This window comes from Venturia canescens, chromosome 8, assembly GCF_019457755.1.
Source record: "Venturia canescens isolate UGA chromosome 8, ASM1945775v1, whole genome shotgun sequence".
NCBI classification, from domain to species: domain Eukaryota; kingdom Metazoa; phylum Arthropoda; class Insecta; order Hymenoptera; family Ichneumonidae; genus Venturia; species Venturia canescens.
Genome location: NC_057428.1, coordinates 19,251,015 through 19,270,826, shown reverse-complemented (window position 1 = coordinate 19,270,826; position 19,812 = coordinate 19,251,015). Strand labels below are relative to the sequence as shown.

The following is a 19,812-nucleotide window of genomic DNA, read 5'->3' as shown; positions in this document are numbered from 1 at the left end:
CGATCGAAGCGAAATAATGAAAAGCAGCGTCGAAACGCAACGACGAGAGCGAATCCAGACCTCCAGGAATCTCCGTCAATAACGCGCTCCAACCAACCCAAGTTTTTCTTCTCCCATCGGAGAGCAAAACCAAGAAGCGAAGTAAACGAAAGGAATAAAAGTTGGTAAAGCCGAAGTATCATTGCCTAAGTCCGGGCTTGACATCGCGCGAGCATTTCCATCCCCGGGTATGGGATAATTAACGCGCAATTTACGGAAGTAACGAGGCGGCGAGTCGCTCGCGCGCGCGAGCGACTCGCCGCAAAAAACTCGAGTTGTTCGCAGGTGCCTACAAGTCTACCACGTGGACAGGAGTCACTTCGTCCGCGAGTGTGTGCACAGAGCATGCGTCTGTATAAAAATATGTACGAAATACACGTAAATAAAATTTTATAGTATATTTTAGGTTGAAAGAACGAGAGAAGCGGCGTGTAAGTAACGCAAATGGAGAGGCGGACGCGGAGGCAAAAAACAACGGTGCGTTGGGGCGAGCACACACAGTGGCCAACTTAATTGTGAGCTCGACTTCATGCTCTCGTAACATGATATTTACATCGAATACACTTCGCGATAAAAGCGGCTTCACTTTTTTCCACCTCTCTCTCTCTCTCTCTTTCGTCGTTTCAAAGTCCACGTACGTACAGAAAGCGAGAGGAGGAGAGGATGAGAATTCCAGAGATGCGTCGAGAGCTCGGAGTTTTTTGCTTGTAAAAGTAACTCTTAGCAATGATCACACGCCTCTTTATTGTTATCTGCGTCGAAGGCACGTGTGCGCGTTACGACTTGAGGAAGTTGACGCGAATCTAATGGAAATCGAAAGATCCAACTTGAAGAGTTGAAATTTGGAAATATACAGCGTTTCATCTATTCCCGGAGTTGTTACGGAATCTGGCGTCTAGTTGTCGAGAAAACAATTAACGAAAATCACATTTTTCGAAGGGCTGTACCCAGGCTCTTGTGGCAGGCACACTTTATGTGCGATCATTTGGATTTCGTGAAATACGATCCTCCCAACTTTAGAGAGCCGAAAACGAGAATAAGAAAATAAAATAGAATGGAAAAAGACGGACACTTATTTGAGGTTAACGAGTAATAACGACACAAAAAGCATGAACCAGCTGGTTTAAAATCTAGATATTCATACCCATTTTTCCTTGACGATTTTACTACGAAAGTATTTAAACGATTATTTTTATAATTGGGAGAATAAATTGGAATCGTTGATCGTTGATTATGAAAAGATCGAAAAAGTTCAGCTGCTTTTTTCAATCGCATGATCTTCCTTAAGAGAGTTATTGTCCGCTATAAGTGGTTAATGAAAGGAGAATAATTCGGGGGGTGCAAGTGAATTGGAATTGAGGGAGTTACAGATTTGGAGTATTTTTCGGAGCTGCTCGATGGCGCTGAATTATCGATCGTCATCCGCGGATGCGTTCAAGGAGCGATTGAATCCCGAATGAGCGCTCGCTTGCTATTAAAAGGCTCGTAACAATTAGTCGATTTGCATAATTCATCGGGGGTCGCTTCGTTCGCAGAAGTGTCATTGTTCCTCGAGAGTTATTCCCGGTTTCCCTGCTCTTTCATCCGCCGGAATGAGAGTCCTTTATTTACAGAGAGTGAAAGTTACGTTCGAGAGGAGAAGACTCGAGGAAGTTATTAATCAGGATCCGAAGCGGTATCGTACGACTCGGCGGCGGCGGCGGATGGCCCTCGGGGAACGGAGACTCGGGAAGGGAGGAGGGGCAGGTAAAATAAGATGAAAATGAAAGAACGGTGCCAAGGATCGAGGAAGCTAGTGCGAGAGAAGGGGATCTCAGCACGAGCCGGGTTCATCCACTTTCTGGGATCCCCCGGTCTTTCGCACCCCTGGAATGACGTACGAGTCTGAGCCAGCGTGGGGCACGCTTTCGCGGTCCTTTCGCCGCAGCTTCTCCAACCCTCAACATTCCCGTACAACCGCGAGCATGTGTGCTCGGATGATGCACCGCGATGGAACCGCGCTCCTGCTGATGATGCACCCCCCGATCGAGCCTATGAATTCCCGTAAGATTGTAAACCAGGACCAAACGAGAGCCGATACGAATAAATATTTGAATTACAATCTGTGCCGCTCGTAAAAACGTCGTCACTCGTAACGTATTGCGAACCAACGGCTCGAGACTGCGAGCGTGCGCTCGTGCAGCTCTCTTTCTCTCTCTCTCTACTCGCTTCCTTTCTCTTTCCCGAGGAGCTCGGGTTATCGTATGCACCGGAGACTGCACCGTGGGTGCGCTCCTTCTCGATGCGAGGCGAAAAAATAATCGAGTTTCCAGGCTTCAACGCGCCGCGACGGAGATTCACTCTGAGCGGATACTTTCGTTATTTTCGGAATGAATTTTCAGGAGCTTCTTCATCGAAGCTCAATTTTCTTGCAAAGGGACTCGGGCTCGTAAAGAATTTCCGTTCGTTTTAACCCGTAGAGACGACACTGGTGCGAATTTGCACCCGCACAATTCAACAACTTACGAATTCCTCTCTTCAATTTCCCCACTATTCTACAATAAAACTTGATTTTTCAATTTTTCAATCATTGTTATCGATTACTAAGGAATCGTTACCCCTCTAAAAAGTCTGAGATTAATTCCATACATTCGTGGACGAAATAAAAACGTTTTGAAAAGTCCAAGTGCAAATTTGCACCGGCCTCGTGAGTGCGGTGTCTACGGGTTAATGATTCAGCAACGTCTTCATTTTTTTCCACCAACATGCTGTCCGCTTCTCCCGGATTTATCGCGCTCTTATTGGCATTACGTTTAAGTCGATCCCAATCTCTCTCTCGCGCGCTCTCCGTCCGCTTTTTTCTCGTACGTATTTTGCATCACGTCCCAACACCATCGTTATACATGGCCCCTTAATTTCGACATTATGTTCCTCCCGATAAGGAATACTTATGGAAGCAGGTGACATTAGCACATGAACGCTGAGCGAACGTACTCACAGATATTAACAACACACCTACAAACTCCGTACGCGACTTTTTAATGGCCTGCTTTTTCTCTATACGGGAATACCGTTCGATCGATTTCTTCGTCGTTTTTTACCCTTTTTACGCGTAATATACTCACTCCTTGTTCCAGCCTCTTAATCATGCCCTCCCCTTTACCAATGAGGATAAAAAATTGTTCCAAGAGTCAATTTATTTAGGGGCACACGCTCCACTTAATATCTTGCGGCGAAGAAAATTATTTTGTCATTTCAACGACGCTCCGTTTGTTCCTTCGTTGAGTGAAAAACTCTTTGTTATTCGTGGCTAAATAATTCATCTTCCGAACAGCATTTTTCCGAGTGCACGCACAGGTGAAAAGTTCGTTCCCTAAGCGAACCTAAACTCTCTCGTCTTCGTAGAAAACGAGTGCAAAACTTGTCCGTCGATCGTTCCCGGTCGCCGGATGCAACGCCTCATCATTGAAAGAATCTCTGCGCCTCGTCGAAGTTGCCGAGGTTCCAGTGCAGCGATTAGAGCCTCGTTGGATTATCGAGTTTCAATCTACTATGATTTATTGAATTGGAAACAAGGAGCTCAGAAAATGTGAAGTGCATCGCGAGTCGTCCGTCAGATTTGCGACGAGCTGACAAACCTCGATTCGTCGTTTATCCGTTCGACAGCGACGAGGACATCGTCGATTAGGCAGCAACACAAAAACGAGCGGAAGAACGCGGTTACAACTGGAAATAAATGGTTGCAGCACCGAAACGATGTATTTTTTGAATAATTAAATCGAGTACATCCGAGTTAATGACTGCGCGGCGGCAGGTGGCGTTTTCTCGAGTCTTATGATATCTCACGGAGATTCGAGCAACGCTGCAAGATACTTAGACGCCAGCTGATCAATCTTCTTCTCGTATTTCTTACGTCTGATTTTCGCCTCGAGCGCGTCGCGCTTGTACACTGACCGCGCCGAATCGTGGATGCTACTTTGCTCAAGAGGCCTCTTTATAATCGCTTGATTTAACCAACACCGAGAAACGCAGGCAACGCTGAACTGAGCCGCGGGAGGAAAGCACCAGAAAAGAGTGGAGCGATGTGCTCGATTTAATCAGAAGACACGCTCCGCATTATTTGGCAGCGTCTGATATCGACCTTCAAATTTTCGTGCCATTTCCAGCTTCTGTTTTTAGAATCGAATTCTTCGGGGATGGTCTGAAGTTTAAGGAAGTTAAGCAGGAAATAGTATATCAATAGACAGAAAAATATAAAACTTTACAGAATGTTTAATTGTGATGTAAAAGTCATTCGTACAAATTTTTGACGCCCGCAGTAGGTTGTAACGCGAAATGTCTGTAATTTATTTTCTGCCTCGACAAGCCAGCACGTTGACATTGCCACTTGTGAGAAATATCCTCGTTATTGATGGATAGGATGGAACTAAATTTGAACAGTAGAAAGATTCAATATTTCCAATGATTTATCCAACTTGAAATTTATCGAAGGTGACTTATGACAGGAGTTATTACTAAAATGAGGCATGACACTCGCTTCTTTCCAGAGCATCACTAAACATCTTCCAACGTCTCATATTCGAGGTTATGTGCTCGTAATTTCAAATTTGAGTGTATCAGCAACGTGTGTTGTGCAGACCCGCAAACACGTTCGAAAACTTTTTTTTGCTAAAAAGTCAGAATGACGATCAATGTAATAAATTTAAAAACAAATTGAGAAGTACTCTTTTATTTCGATACATATTCTCGTAAACGCAAAGTCTTTTTCTTGAGAACTGATGTATTTCACGCAGCTGATGAACTGTTTTGATGACATATGATCTGTTTTCGAACACACATAAACGAAAAGCGACGTTGTCGGATGAACTGCTACTCAGATCGAAGGATGGTCTAATATTTTTATGACTAGTTGGGTAACTGAGTAGCTTCCTTAATTGGAGGGAAAGGCCGAAAACGAGGGCGACGAAACACGACTTTACTGGCTTCCCGCGCTCTCGGCATTTCGGAAAAATCAATTTTCTGATGCAAAGTTTTGAAAAACTTGTGTAAGTCGAAGCCTCCCAATTGCGTAGTTCGAAAAATTCCAAATTTTCAATGGAAGTACGCCGCGGATCGAAGCGATCGCGCAGTAGCCCTCGAGGGCCAGGGGAGGGCTTGCAAAATTGCATTTAATTTCGTATACTCGTCTCCCTGCTCTTCCGCAGTGTCGTTATGATTATCCGCGCCCAATTTGTGCGCCGGGCGCGATCCGATCGCTGCATAAAAGCATCGGTGCCACTGGACTTGGTCGCCGCATCTAATTAGCCGTCGAATTCCCTTGCGAAGTTCCTCGGCCTGCCAAATTCTCACTTTTCTTCGAATTTCTGCGCTCAAGCTCCTTCCCGAGATCGTCGTCATCGTTTTCGGAGTTGAAGTTCCCGATGAGTGTATCGGGGGAGCGGATAATGAGCATAAATTGCCAAAAGTCTTGCATTCGGAGAGGAAGAAGTCTCCGAAAACGTGCAAACGGGTTTTGGGACCGGAATCTGCGAGCCTTCCCATCATTTTTCATCCGATTGACGTCCGTCTATAATCCTCGCGATGAGCTTTCCATCGACGAATCGATTACGAACGCCGTTCGGAGGAAATTTCTCGCTCGTTCAACCGCCACACCCCTCGATGCAGTTAATCGACGCGGCGAGAGTTGAACCGGCAGATTTATCGATTAATCGGGAGCCGATTCAGTCCCTTTTGTGCAGACGCTTTTATACTCGCGATCAAGTTCTTGCTCATTAACGATATACGACGAGGGGCGAAGTACGAGGAGAAGAAAAGGAGGATTATCGGGAGCGATATTATACGAGGGAAGAGATAGGGCGAGGCCTGCATTTTTTTCGCGCACATACGACGCGACTCTCCAACGCCGTCGCACCTGCTCCCTTTGCCTTTGCACCTTCCGACGCGCCGCTGTACTTTCGACGACAGTTCGACCACCACCCCGTCACTTTTTTCTCCCGGCTCGCTGCCGGCTCCCCGCTCCTCCTCTTCCGTGCGGAAATAACTCTAAAATTTCTCCTCGCTCTCACAAATATTTCGACTTTGTTGGTTTTTCACTGATATCGGACGGAGTGATTCGTTCCGTGGGATTTCCCGGTGGGAAACGCTCGTTCGGGGGCTTCGGAGCTCGAATTTCCCGTGCGCGGAACGCATCGGCGAGGATTTCGGCCTCCGGAGAAACCGTGCACCGCGACGATCTCGCTCGATTTTGTCTCTCGAATTCGCTTCGCGAGTTCCTCATCCTCTCGATTCCTCTTCCTCCTCCGATGCCAAGATTCTCGATGAAAAATTACGCGAAAATTGACGCTCCATGCGGCCGTGCGGCCTCGAGTCTGACGACGCCGCACGGACAGGCCCGCGTCGCTTAGCGTTTAGCCGATGCTCAGCTGAGATCGGCATGTAATTGAGGAGCGGAGCGAGGGGAATTCGGACGAAACGCATCAAGAACAGCCGGTGTAGCCAGATTCCAGCGGCAAACCCGTTCCGGAATAGTCCGCTCGCATGTGCATCTCGATCAGGAGAGAGCGAGAGAGAGAGAGAGAGAGAGAGAGAGAGGAGGAGGGAAGGATATCAAAAGAGACCACGCACGCCGGCACGATGAGAAACGCGATCCTTATTCCCGGCAAATCTCTTGCCTCGTGTAGTCGCGATTCTCCACTTTCCGTACGTCTCGTTACTCCGTGTCACACTTTGTCAAGCATCCTCGCGTTTAAAGTTTCAAGTTGCTTGTTTTTTCCCCCCAGTTTTGTGTATTGTGCGTTTCATTCGCGAGCTTCTCGGCGGACGAAGAGATTTCCTAGGGACTCTGGTACGCCGAATAATTAATCGCGTACCGCTCGATTTTACGGAGGCGACGAAACCGAATTTTCGACAAAGAAGGTAAAGCTCGAAGCGTCGCTCCGGGGATCGCCGCATCGCTCAATTTGCATCTCCGTTCTCTCTCATCGACGCGAGGAATAAGTCAAACTTCGAGAGCTGCGATGAGCGTTTCGATAAAACGCCGGAAATCGCTCAACGAATCGAGCAAGCGCGATTCCCCAAGAGACAAATTTCAATTTCGTTGCCAATAAAACATTAACGAATTCCAATTAAAACGTGAATTCATACGGAAGAAAATGTCAAAGTCTCATTACCGGGCTCATGCGATCCCCACAAATCGATGGGCCCGAGCTCCCTCGTCACGTGGACTCAAAATACTCGTTTTTACTCCCTCCCCGTTAACTGACGAAGCTCCATTTATTTTCCCTCCATAATCCGCACTATCGACGAAAATCGTGCGAGTTATCAGAAAAGCTTCCAGAGGCTCCTTGGACAGATTCAAACGCGTCTGGCTCTCATAAAACAAACTTCCCCTCTCCGAAGCACCGAGCACGAACTGCCCGATCCAATGTAACGCGTTAACCTCCAATATTTCTGGTCACAAAAATGCAAAGGATTTGGAAACTCGGGCGATAAATCAAATTTTCAGAGTACTTTCCATCCGAGAGAAAAATAAGAGAGTTTCAATCGAATTGATTTATTGGAGCGAGTGGCAGGTTGCACAAATTTCAGTGGCTATCGCAAAGGTGTCCTTGTTAAATTCGCAACACCCTCATTAAGTAGCACCCTCGGTACATGAAAGGACTAATATCCATATGCATGCGTATCGAACAGTTGGCCACGCGGTTTCAAATCGTTTCTGATCTCTCACGTGGTAGCGCGAACTTTGAAAAGCCGAGATACCGATGTCCGTATATGCGCGAATGAAACGCACACACACACACACACACACGTGTAGCGACATGGACTGCTTAGATCAGGCAATGAGTTTCGCCTCACGCTACAGACATAAATTCATCAACGAGGCTATCAGTCGTGACTGCATTTTCTCGCGCACGCTTCGGCTCGTTTTTTTATCATTTCTAGCTTCATGCTTCGCTCTGTATCTGATACGTTTATGAATCCAACGCACGTTTTCATACCCGTACTGAGGGACCAGTTTATAAATCGAGACGAATGCATTCTGCAAACGAGACTCTCGCAGCGGCGTGCCTGGGAGTGTTGACACGCATGAGCATCGCGCTCGTATTTAGTCGATCGAAGAATCGAGCAAGCATCGTTGTTCGGGCGAACGGAAATTGGGGCTCGTGGCAGATTCGAAATCGACGGTGTTCTCCGTTACTGGACCAGTTGAGCGGGCGACCTCGGAGTCTTCGACGAGGACTCGTGGCGGGGTGAATTTCGAAAGCTTTTCGTATCGGGTTCCTGGAGAAAACGAGCCTTCAAAGTCGTGGGAACGTCGAAGGATTTTTTACTCAAGCTTTTCCGGCTCCTCGAACGATTTTGGGAACTTTACAGTGCGTCGATGGTTGAGAGCCATCGGCGTCGGGATCTCGAAGCTGCTGATGGGAGACCGCTCGAAAAGCTCGGAGGTTCGGTGTCGCGAAGAGTGCATCAAGTGACGAGGACGCGATGCGACGCCAGCGTCGCTGTCGTCGACGCTTCAGCGAGGCGTGCATGCAATAATGCAGCTCCCGCGGCATGCACATACGCGACAACTTGGCGGTGTACGAATGGAGTGCAGACCCGGGGATATCGCATCGTCGGCGATCGCTCCCGGACCTTCATAATTTAGTTGTGAAAGCATGAAATATTTTATGGCAATGTGAGATAGCGCGCGGGAGAACCGACTGAAAAAGGTACGATCGCGTTGATGGATTGGTCGCTCCGTGGCTTTTTCTCCGTGTCTAGGCTCGCTGCGTTCAAGCGCACCTTCAAAGGACCAACTTTTTACTCGCTCTCCGTATCTTGACAATAAACTAAACACCGTTTATCGCGATTCCCTTTCACAGAAAAACATTCCATTTCATATCTTTTCGCTCCATCCACAGCGACGATACTCCCCGATTTTTCATTCCAACTTTTCGTCGGCGGCGCCGCGGGGAGAAAAAGATCGCGGAACCCTGCCAAGTTCGTGGCGTCGTCGACGACGAAAAAAATATCGACACTCCGCTCCGGATCTCCGTCTCCGAAGGACCGGGATCGAGCTCCAGCGAGAATGTGATCCCCGAAAAACCTGTTTGCGATCTTGTGCTTCCCAGTGCTTCGAATTTCTCCGTTTTCCGAGCCGAGTCCCAGCAACTCGTCGTCCGGATTAATCCGCAGCCAGAGTTTTCATTGTTCCTACTCGAAAACGCCTCGTTTTCAAGGTTTTGCATCGTTGTCGCGGTTCGAAGCTGTCGTTCCCCTCATTAAGGGAGTCTTCGGGCGATACGCAAATGCAGAAAGTGTCTGGTGATGGGCACGCGAGTGCAGCCTATGGGGACGAGGGCCGGGAGTCCAACCCCGGAAATCAGCAGCCCCTCCGCGTTGCTTTGTCCTTCGGAGCCTTTCTCGTCGATAGGGTCACACCGCAGTGCTACAAATTCTTCCGGAAGTGGGGAACAAGAGGGCGGGAAATATTCCGGTGCCACCCATTCACGGGCCGCATCGATCGCGATGGAAACTCGTGAGGGAGCCCCGAACAACGCGTTAACGCTGTGATACTTACGATCTTGTGATTCTCACCGCAATTCGAGCGAGCAATTCACCCCGGCGCAATGCCTCGCACACATGCACACCCGAGCAGCACTGCGCCGGGATTATTTGCACGTATTTTGTGCCGAGCTTTCGCGTATATATCCATGCACCGGACTAAAATGCACACGAGATTACCGCTTGGCTCTGTGTGCACGCCTGACGCAGATTTTCGCTCGGCCCGACCCCACCTTCCGAAGCTATTGACATCGATTTTTTGTCCTCGCCACACTCCCTCGGAATCTTGTATATGACACGGTTCCCTTTTTCTACGATTCAAACCTCGCCCGTTACTTCGAAATTGACATTTTACTCGATTCACTACGTTATTGATCGAGTAAAATGATATTCCACTGGATTTTACTCTGGAAATAGCGAATTTTTCAAAATTTTCTCAACTCCCTCGTTGCTCTACGAAATTCGAATCTGGAGGGATATTCGGCCAGGCATAATCCTCAACATATGCTGGGAGGGGATAAAATGTTAGAATTACTCAAATTTCTAACAGCTAAAATCTCGAGTTTTTAAACTTCGAATGACAATTTGGAGACAGTCGATTCGACTAGAGCTTTGAATGTCGAAAATAAATAAAGTAGGAACTTTAAGGTTCTAAGCACGTTTACATCGAAAAATAGAATTTAACAATAATCCATAAAACGACGAGTGAAATATCAATTTACCGAAAATTCGACCATCACTTTTTCCATTTATAAATTACTGCAATCAGCAATACTGCGAATATTCATAATTTCGAAAATATAATAATGAAAGACTAAATATTGTTGAGGTTGAAATACTGAAACACCAAAAACTCGAACGGTCACAATAGTAAAACGTTAAAAAATCGACCGATCAAAATAGAGAAATGCAACAGAGCTCAAAATACACGCGTCGCAAATACACTCACTTACTCAAACCGGTGATCTCCAGTTTCAAACTCGCCTTTTCGAGTCGTCACTATTCTGCATATAAATTTTATAGGCTCGAAAAATTCTCTTTCGACTTTTTGCTACTCCATATATTTTGGTCCGTCTATAAAACCACTCTCCATTTTGAATTCGAAAATATGAACTTTTGACATTTGTATGGTCTGTTAAAGTTGCATTCGAAATGAAAACTATTTCCTCGAAATATATATTTTCGAGGAAATAGGATTTCAAGAAGGAATATATATTTTCGAGGAAATAGGATTTCAAGAAGGAATATTCGGTTAAACAGATAATCTGCTAAATAGTCGATAAGAAATAAGAATTTCGAATTACTTATTTTCCTCTAATCTGATATTACAATTTTTTTAATTTCGAAATATCGACCGTTCTACAATTTGGTCATTTGACATATTGAACCCTGCCTAACATGTTTGGGAACGATACGAGGCTCTTTCAAAGCTGTAAAAAAAAATGTTTCGTGAGGAAAGCGACAAAAAGTGAGGAGCGAATCCCGCAGTTTCCCCATAGTGGAGGTTCCTCGGGCGCCAGTTTCGTATCGAGCCGCTCTAGCTCGGTGCGGCAAAATTGAAGAGTATTCCAAAGCGACAACTTCGATGTTTACTCGTAATTGCAGAGGAGTTAGCCGTCACTGAGTAAAAAACGAGAATAAGCCTTTGTTTCGCATCGAAGGAAGGGAAGGAGCGAGCGTCAGCGGATTCCCGCATTAATATGCAGGTGCTGAAGAGGAAAGTGGGAGAGCAGGGGGAATAGGGGCGAAGGAAAATGAATAGAATAATGATGAAAAGCAGCAGTTGGAATGATTGGCGATGGCTGCGATCATCGCGGATTCCACCTCGTTTTCCAGTCGTCTCTCTCTCTCTCTCTCTCTCTCTCTCTCTCTCTCTCTCTCTCTCTCTCTCTCTCTCTCTCTCTCACGGCGCGCCGGACACTCGCCTCTATATATGGCCCGGCACCACCACACAAGATCATATCTTGATTTTAATAACCGGTTATACGCCCACTACGAATGCATTTCAGACGACATAAACGCTCTCGGTCTCTTTTCTCCGCGGCGTAAGATAGGCCGGGGCCGATAGGCCCCCGGCGTGTCCACTTGCTCCTGGCTGTGTACACATTATTTATATTTACCACATTTCCACCTATGTCAAGTCGGCATGAACTCCGCGGACGGATTCCGCACGCCCCGACTGGCGAAGCCAGCTCCGTCCGGCTCTAATGTCCATTATTCCAATGTTCACTTTGCTGCTTTTACCTGCTTTTTCACAGTATCTGATAAAAAAAACGCTTCGGAGATGGAATGTACGGGGATTCCAATGAGTCTGACTCATGCGTACGATTTCAGTTGCGAGGCTCGCGCGGTCATCGGCGCTTTGGAGGCAGGTCGAGCCTCCCGGGTGCGAGGCGACGTCTCGACTCGGAATTCCCCTCGCGCCTGCTCTCGCTCCTCCGCGATGAGGAGCCACTGTTCAAAGGACTCTGGGGAAAAGCTGGTTTTACCCTATTTTTGTAAATACGAAGAAAAACCCTCGAAGGTTTTTCAACGAGTGCGAGAACCGACGAAATCTTGCCAGGAAGATCGCTTACGTCAACGACTCGAGGAAAAGGTGATCCACGCGGTTGACGGGCACTGCGAGGAAGCTTCTAGAAGTGAAAGTGGTGACTTTTGACATACAAGTGGAAAAGCGCCCTCTCCCGTGTACGAGAATAGAAGCAAGCTAGTCAGGTATACGCACCTCGTTCGGGATATAATTACCAAACCGATCAAACTGTCAGGTGCTAAAGTTCGAACTGTGTGTTCGCTGTTGCTCGTGTCCATAAACGGGGCCCGTGTGTTAAACTCGACCGGGATATTATAAACTCTACTTCGCTGTTTGCCCCTGTTCTATAAACTGTTTACCAAACTTTGCCACCCTAACTAGTTCTAACGTCAACGGGCCACGAATAATCTTGCACTGAACCGACCTCCCTCAATACAACATTTGCGTACGCCTCCGACATCGTGAACTCGATAATTGCATGTGCGATCGCCTCCCTCACCTTCTCCCATAGTAATAATTCTAACACGCGTCACTCTCGAATCACTATTTTGTACGGTTTTAAGTGTCGAACCGGATCCTCGATCCTGTGATTTCTAGAAAACCGAGCCCAAATGCGGGGGCGAACGAAACTCGAGAAAATCGATAAACAAAGGTGCTTAAAATGACTGAAAACTCGATGAAAAATTCGAGAAAAATAATGCAGATCAGAAAATTGTGAACGAAAACTTCGTCAATTAGTTGGTCTCGTATGTTATTAACGTCTCGAGACGTCGTTGCGTCGAGAGGCTTCGGAGTGGGGCCGACTGTGGATTTTCTGGTCTTGGGGATGACAAAATTGTTGGTGATTTGTGCAAGCCTTAATTGAAAGACACAATTTGATGATCTTTCGCGATTACCGAATGAAAAGTAGCCAGAAGAGAAGCAAGTTCCAGAGGTTAAGAAGGTGGAAATTGGAAGCGAGCAACAAAACCGCAAAACTGTGCGAGTTCTCGAGCGGGAGGGAGAGCAAGCGTGTTTTACGGGGCCTCATTAGAGTTTTATAGGTGCTTGAAAAAAAAGTGGAGAAAGAGGAGAGCCGGGCGGACGACAACGGAGACCGCCCTCGGTAACACGACGATGGAGAATGACGGAGATAATAATGTAAATGGGTGCATTGGGAGATTGTGTTTACTGTCATATATTTTATGTGCGAATGTCCTTACAGGCTCGGCCAAAAGTATCGAGCACGCGAGTTTCCAGTCCGCACGAAACGAGCCTAAAAGGATTCAGCGAAAAGATTTTTCAAGGAGAGAAATTCGGTTACACTTTGCTCCAGAATTTTTATTTCCCTTCGATCTTTTCAGTCAGCTCGAAAGTCTCCCGTTTTCAGGGACTAAAATCCAGCAGAGGAACAGCGTTGGATTCAACGGACTCAAAGACCCCACGCTTACCACGCTCCCGATAATTCCTTGGCGAAATATTAGATTCTTGATCGTGTAGAAAACCATCGAGACTCGTGGCCCTCTCGGCGAAGGTCGTAGACGCTTTTTTAGTCCTTCAGAGCACACGGTTGTGTGAGGAATAAAATACTTGGATGCTCGCATTTCACAGACTAAGCCAGCGCCCCGCGTGCTGGTATCATAAACCGTATTATGCGGTGCAATAAAAAAAATCTATATACGTTCATAATACGGGCTGTAAAACGGTGAATATCTTGCACATTATGCGCTCATTATCGTAATCTCAATCTGACAGGTACGCAGTTTAAATAGTTTCAAAGCTGAAAGTCCATTAAAACATATTCATATGTTTGGCTGCGCGCGCGCGCGCGCGCGGGGTATGAAAGATGCGCGCTTCGCTTCTACGCTTTTTGGATGATTATTCATCGGGCGCAGAGCTCCGCTATAAAAGCGCGCGAAATGTGCGTCGTTATCGTGATCGCATGTAGGCGCTTCCGGCTCGTGCATTTGCGCGGCTCACTCGACGTTGTCTCGCTCGGGCTCATTCCGTTTATCGGCTTTGTTCACTGTGCTAATTCTTTTCTCGACCATTTCTACGATTTTTTCAACGATTTCACCACCGTTTTAAGGCTCTGCAAATTTCGCAGATTTTACTCCAAATCTCTTCCGAATCCAACGTTTTTCAGGTTTTTTGCTTTAATTTTAAGGATTCCGAAGGTTTTTCGGAGATTTCATGGGTGCTGGATTCTCCTGGGCTGGGTCTTGGAGACCCGGAGAACGTCCGGTGCCCAAGACCGAAAGCGAATCGTGTTTTTGGTTGCCGGAATTCAGGATTTTGTGACCCCGCCTTTTTTTTCAATTCATTTCCATAATTTTTTGGAATTTAAGTTTTCATTTGTTCATTGAGATAAAAAGAAATAAATCGCCGGCTTCGGGTCGTTCAAATTGATCGAATGTCACGTTTCGCTATTGGATCGTCGTAACGACGAACTTGGACGCTTCCATTCACGTTTTCTTATCTTCTCCGGCGACAACGTTATCGGAAGAGTTCAATTGACGAGAGCGCTGACGCGTAATAATCGGCGCGCGATAACCAGAAAATAAACTATAATCCCAAACTCAAAATTCGATTATGTTAGTTAAATAAAAAGAAACGAAATGAAAAAAGTCTGAGGAAAGGGTAAGAAAAGGTTTCGAATTTAAATTTATTCATAAAGAAGCCCCGAACTCGAATTTTCCGGTTTTTTTCATCTGCTCGCAGTTTTACGTTAATTTTATACCGTGACACTAATGTTGGGAGAAATTCTATACTCGAACGACGATTTTTGACGTTTACGGTAAAAAAAAAATCATAGCGAATTCAAACAAATTATGAATATTCCAAGAAAATGTGGATTTGAAAAATATTAACAAAACCATCGCGTTCAGACCGTAAATTCTTATTTATTCGGATTTCTTATTCGATTATTTGTGACAGGAACTGAGCTGTGGTTCAAGAGTGTTATTTTGCCGAGTTGACCGTAAGCCTTCGATAGCTCAGTTGGTAGAGCGGTGGACTGTAGTTGGCAAGGAACGTAAGAGACATCCATAGGTCGCTGGTTCAAATCCGGCTCGAAGGAAAAACTTTTTTTTTGTTGAAAAAAAAATTTGAACAAAAGTATTATTTTGTTATGAATAATTATTGATGGTAGGAACGAAAGACTGCGAAATAACATTTTTTTTTCAAACAGTTTTCAAGGACTTTTGGCCTCGAGCATCCGGCAATTTCTTATGGCGTATCGAAACCGAATCTTTTTGCTTAAAGTACAATGAAGCGCAAAAAACTTGTTGAACGAATGGTTAATATACGAGCATTGTCAATTTAATCAACGATCGAGGGGCGAGAATGATGTTTGCAAGATTATAGCCATGACCACCCGGAATGAAAGATAAGAACATCTGCCCTCTCTCGTTCCTCGGTCTCGCACCTCTCACGAATAATTAATTTTCAAAGAATTTGCAAATACTTATGTCTCATTAAGAGCGATCAGCTGCAGCGTAATTAAAAGTGAAGTATCGCAGACTATGAGCCCTGGAAATGTCGCACTGAATCAAAAAACACCATACGGAAAGATATTTTAACTAAAAATTGAAATAAAATCAAGAAAGTTGCATTTTCTATTATTCCTCATCGACTTTCTCGCATAAACGTTTTTCAATCCGTTCGAAAGCGTCTCGAAAACTTATTTTTAGGATGTTAGACACGAAATGGAAGAAAAGCCTCACATTCGTCAATGGAAAAAGCAATTATGGGTCCCTCAGACCCACGAGTAGCGAAATGCCCCTTCCAAGGTCGAAAATCACCCAAGAATAATGGAGCTCTAAACTCGAAAAAACGAACGAAGCAGCTCCGCGCCCATAACGCTCAAGGGATTGCGGAGAAGCGAGAAGGAAGCTTAAAAAAAGCAGAGAGAAGCAGGAGTATAAGGCACGACGAAAAGAAAAAGGAAGAAGTGGAAAAAAATTCGTTGTGAGATGCCCGCGCGGGCACCACGGACCATAGGATTGGAGGTGCACATTTCTGTTTGGGCCGAGCTCACAGCCCGGCTGACAGTGCCCATTCACTAGCTTTCGCGTCGGACAGCACAATGAGGCCAATTACTTTAATTGCAGTTCAGCCCGTTGGATGCGAAAACTCCCAGCCAACCACGGACCAGCCGGAAGTCGAAATAAACGGCGCAATACAATCACCCATTTTCCGCAACTCTTATAATACGATTCTTCCGCCAATTTTTGGCCAATTATAACACGAGGCGCGAGTCTCTTACATTGTATTATGCTTTTCGAAAAGAAATAAAAATAAACGAATGCATTGTTTTCAAGCAAATTCGATTTTCTGCAGTGATTTTAATTTATCGATTCTCAAAGTCGACTCCGCTCCGTTGGGACTCTCGTCGTTGCTGCTCCGGGTCTCCGGGACCCGGAGAACTCTGTCTGGGTTTTTCAAGCTCTCGATTGGAATTCATTTTTTCAATTAAAATCCACCCAAATTCCATAAAAAATCTCATCAATTCCCATTTTTAATTATAAAGAGCAAAGAAAATGTCGAAAATCGAAATAATGACGAATAAGAAAACACGTGGTCGAAGTTAAACAAATAACTGCTCAACAAAATGTTGCTCCACCATCGAGTGTTCATCGACATGATGACACAGTGGATAAGTTATCCTCGACGCCGAAATAGCTCAGTTGGGAGAGCGTTAGACTGAAGATCTAAATGTCCCCGGTTCAATCCCGGGTTTCGGCAGGGCGTGTTATTTTTTTTCGTTTTTTTTTTCATTATAACGTTTAAGCAATTTTCTAATAATGAGAGTCATGAAAACGAAATAAATAATCATTTTTAACGAATTACAAAAATATAAATATTCTTATACGTTCGATGAGCTTCCAATTTGAATAACTGATTTTTGGAAATTTGTGTTTGTAAGCCGAGATTTTTCGCTATCGAAATCTTGGGCAGGATGTCGAAGAGTTTCGATCACCAATTTTTTTCTGTTTACGGTGCGAGTACACCGAAGGAGCCGAGCTCTTTGATGAACTCCCGAAATAAGCCGAACCCCCGGTTTGTTGTCCACAATCGACGCACGTACGCGACGGTATGAATCCACGCACGACAAAGGTCATTGCGCAACAGAAAAAAACTACTAAAGTACCTAGGAAAGCGGCGATCTGAAAAGTCCTGGATCGTTGAGGAAAATGATCGGAATCAATAGTTATTCGATTAAATTAATTAAAAATTAAAAGAATTTTATGAACTGAGTTGAATGATTGCAAATATTCTCTTGGTTCGAAGTATTTCATTCTAATATATCATTTTGTTGTCGCCCCCCCCCCCCCCCCCCGTAAGGAGTACTCGCGCTTTCCGTCAATATTCGGAATATCGATTGAAAGGAGGACGCAAAGAAAAAAGAGCGGAAGCACGATTTTGGTTTTTTCGTCGATTGAAACCCGTCGGTCCCATGGTGTAATGGTTAGCACTCTGGACTTTGAATCCAGCGATCCGAGTTCAAATCTCGGTGGGACCTTTTTGAAAAAAGCATTTTTTTTTCTTGAAAAGATTGAAGAGGAGGGGCCGGAAAGCCGGTCGATTATTTAATGGATGAGCGACAACGGTCCCATGGTGTAATGGTTAGCACTCTGGACTTTGAATCCAGCGATCCGAGTTCAAATCTCGGTGGGACCTGCATCTATTTTTGCTTTCGTTAAACTTTTTTTCATAATAAATATTTTGACGAAGTAACCCAGAATTTTGTCGAATGTCAACGGAAACGAAAGGATACAACGATGAGCAGAATCTCAACCGGATGCCCGTGGAGATTCGGGAATCGATTCAAACGGACATTGCACATGTGAATATACTCGTTCGTCGGCTCGATATTCTTCAACTGTTGCGACGTCCATCCGTCCTCGCAAATGCAAAAACCTGTTACGTTGTCATTGTACCCGCGATGACAGTACATGTTCTGCAATCATGGTTTTTATGTTACTCGAACGTTTATCCAACTGTCACTTTTGTAAGCTATTATTACAAGGCGATTCTCCTCGTTAGTCAGCGATTCCGTTGTGTTGAATTGCATGAAAAAATCTAAGCACATTTCCAAGCCAGTGAAGCAAATGCGAATGCTTTTTTCCCTTAGGTTTCATCGTGATTTTCAATTCAATTATTTTTTATGGACTACCGAGATCAGAAATTTTAAAGAATGTGAAAAAAAAACGATTTAACTTCGAATTGAATATTTTGTTATTCTATCGAAAATCACCCCATCAAGGGGAATCTTAAATTTGTTAAAAAAAATTGCTAGCTGAATGGTTGAAGAGCCCGAATAGAAATCGATGCCGATCGATTGATCTTTGTTGGTGGAAATAATAATTTACATTTTGTACTGACCAGAAGTCGAGGTGCAGCTTCAGAGGCCCAAGCTGGTTCAGCCTCGCCACGTTTGAGCGCGCGAATTTCCATCTCGTTCACGGCATTCTCCAAATCGCGACAGGTGTTGCTCACGGGTACATAAGCCTGCGTTCGAATAATTATCGTGCCTAAATCTCCTGCTTTTTCGTTATTTTCTTCGCAAAGCTTCGAATTAACGGGCATGTTGATTCCGGCCGGCGGAATCGTTGGGACGAGGAATCTTGGGAAGAATCGGCCGGTCGAACTTACCGAATTGGGAGTTTCTCGCGAGCGTGTGGCGGCGCTTTTCAATGAGACGTAACGCGGGTTTGTACATTCATACGGGATTGGAGCTCGGTGAGTTTTATCGGCAAACTGGCTGCCATCCGTCATCACTAACCCCGCTAAATAGTGAGTGCAGCGCTCCCTCGTTTGAGCGGCAATCCGGCAAGGTCCGGAACTGCTCCCGCCATTATATTCCTCGACTCGCAAAATCGTTTCCGAGAGCGACAAAGAGGGAGAAAGTGGCAACGAAAGGGGGAGCGAGACAAAGAGAGGCCCCGTGAGACGAGTCATGTCCGGGGCCACGCGACCTCTGCGGGATCGAAGCTTCAGTTTCCTCGCGCCCACTCACTCAACGAACGACAAGTCCGGAAGCCCCAACGCCCCCCAACTTCATTCGGCACTTCTAATCGCCCTTTTCGAGCTCTGCTGCTGAAGGTGAAACTAATTCAACGGTCGCCTGCGTTCGGTGTACGAAATATTGAAGAACTCAGTTTGGGAAACTGATCTTCCGTCGAGATGCAAAGAAACGTAATGAGTCGATAACAAACTGGAAGTTATTGAGGATCATCGACGCGGAATAATCGTTCGTAATCGTGCACACACGCTTCCGAAGCTTCCACACTGCGCACGGATGTAAGCGCGTGTACAAACGATTCCGAGCCTACAGAAGGGTGTGCGTGCCCATGTGTGTGTGAGTGCGTGTGTACATAACCTAACACCGAGCCGTCATTAATTCGCGAAGCAAGGCGTTGAAATTAAATCGTTGTGGGTCATAAATTAAATTGGATAAATAATCGCGGGTTAGCGAAGAAAAAAAGAAACGAAGCGAGAAGAGAGGGGGGCCGGCGATAAGGAACGCGGGCGATTTACCGAACTGGATCGTGCATCTCTCATGTGTGCAAAGCTTTATTACGAAGGAGGATCGGAGGAGGCGCAAAACGGGCACGAAACATCGCATGCCAACGACGTATATCAATCCAACAGTGAGAGAAAATCGTCCTCACCGGATCACCAGTGATTCGAGGCCAAGATTCGCGCTTTAATTTCAACACATCGCACATCGC

General features: G+C 45.7%; 2 protein-coding genes and 4 non-coding genes across 8 annotated transcripts in view; 4 read left to right on the top strand and 2 right to left on the bottom strand.

Moving 5' to 3' along the window:
- ss (spineless) overlaps window positions 1-19,812 on the bottom strand; it is a 179,472-nt gene that overhangs the window by 155,048 nt on the left and 4,612 nt on the right. The gene's annotated exons all lie outside the window — the stretch shown is intronic.
- TRNAY-GUA (transfer RNA tyrosine (anticodon GUA)) lies at window positions 15,062-15,155 on the top strand. Its single transcript has 2 exons — window positions 15,062-15,098; window positions 15,120-15,155. It is a non-coding gene; the product is annotated as a tRNA-Tyr (tRNA).
- On the bottom strand, window positions 16,418-19,121 carry LOC122414425 (uncharacterized). Its single transcript, XM_043425696.1, has 4 exons — window positions 18,734-19,121; window positions 18,464-18,589; window positions 17,856-18,038; window positions 16,418-17,244 (listed from the first exon to the last, which is right to left on the bottom strand). The coding sequence occupies exons 1-4, from the start codon at window positions 19,037-19,039 to the stop codon at window positions 17,017-17,019; spliced, it is 843 nt and encodes a 280-aa protein (XP_043281631.1). The 5' UTR covers window positions 19,040-19,121; the 3' UTR covers window positions 16,418-17,016.
- TRNAF-GAA (transfer RNA phenylalanine (anticodon GAA)) lies at window positions 16,750-16,822 on the top strand. Its single transcript has one exon. It is a non-coding gene; the product is annotated as a tRNA-Phe (tRNA).
- TRNAQ-UUG (transfer RNA glutamine (anticodon UUG)) lies at window positions 17,529-17,600 on the top strand. Its single transcript has one exon. It is a non-coding gene; the product is annotated as a tRNA-Gln (tRNA).
- TRNAQ-UUG (transfer RNA glutamine (anticodon UUG)) lies at window positions 17,687-17,758 on the top strand. Its single transcript has one exon. It is a non-coding gene; the product is annotated as a tRNA-Gln (tRNA).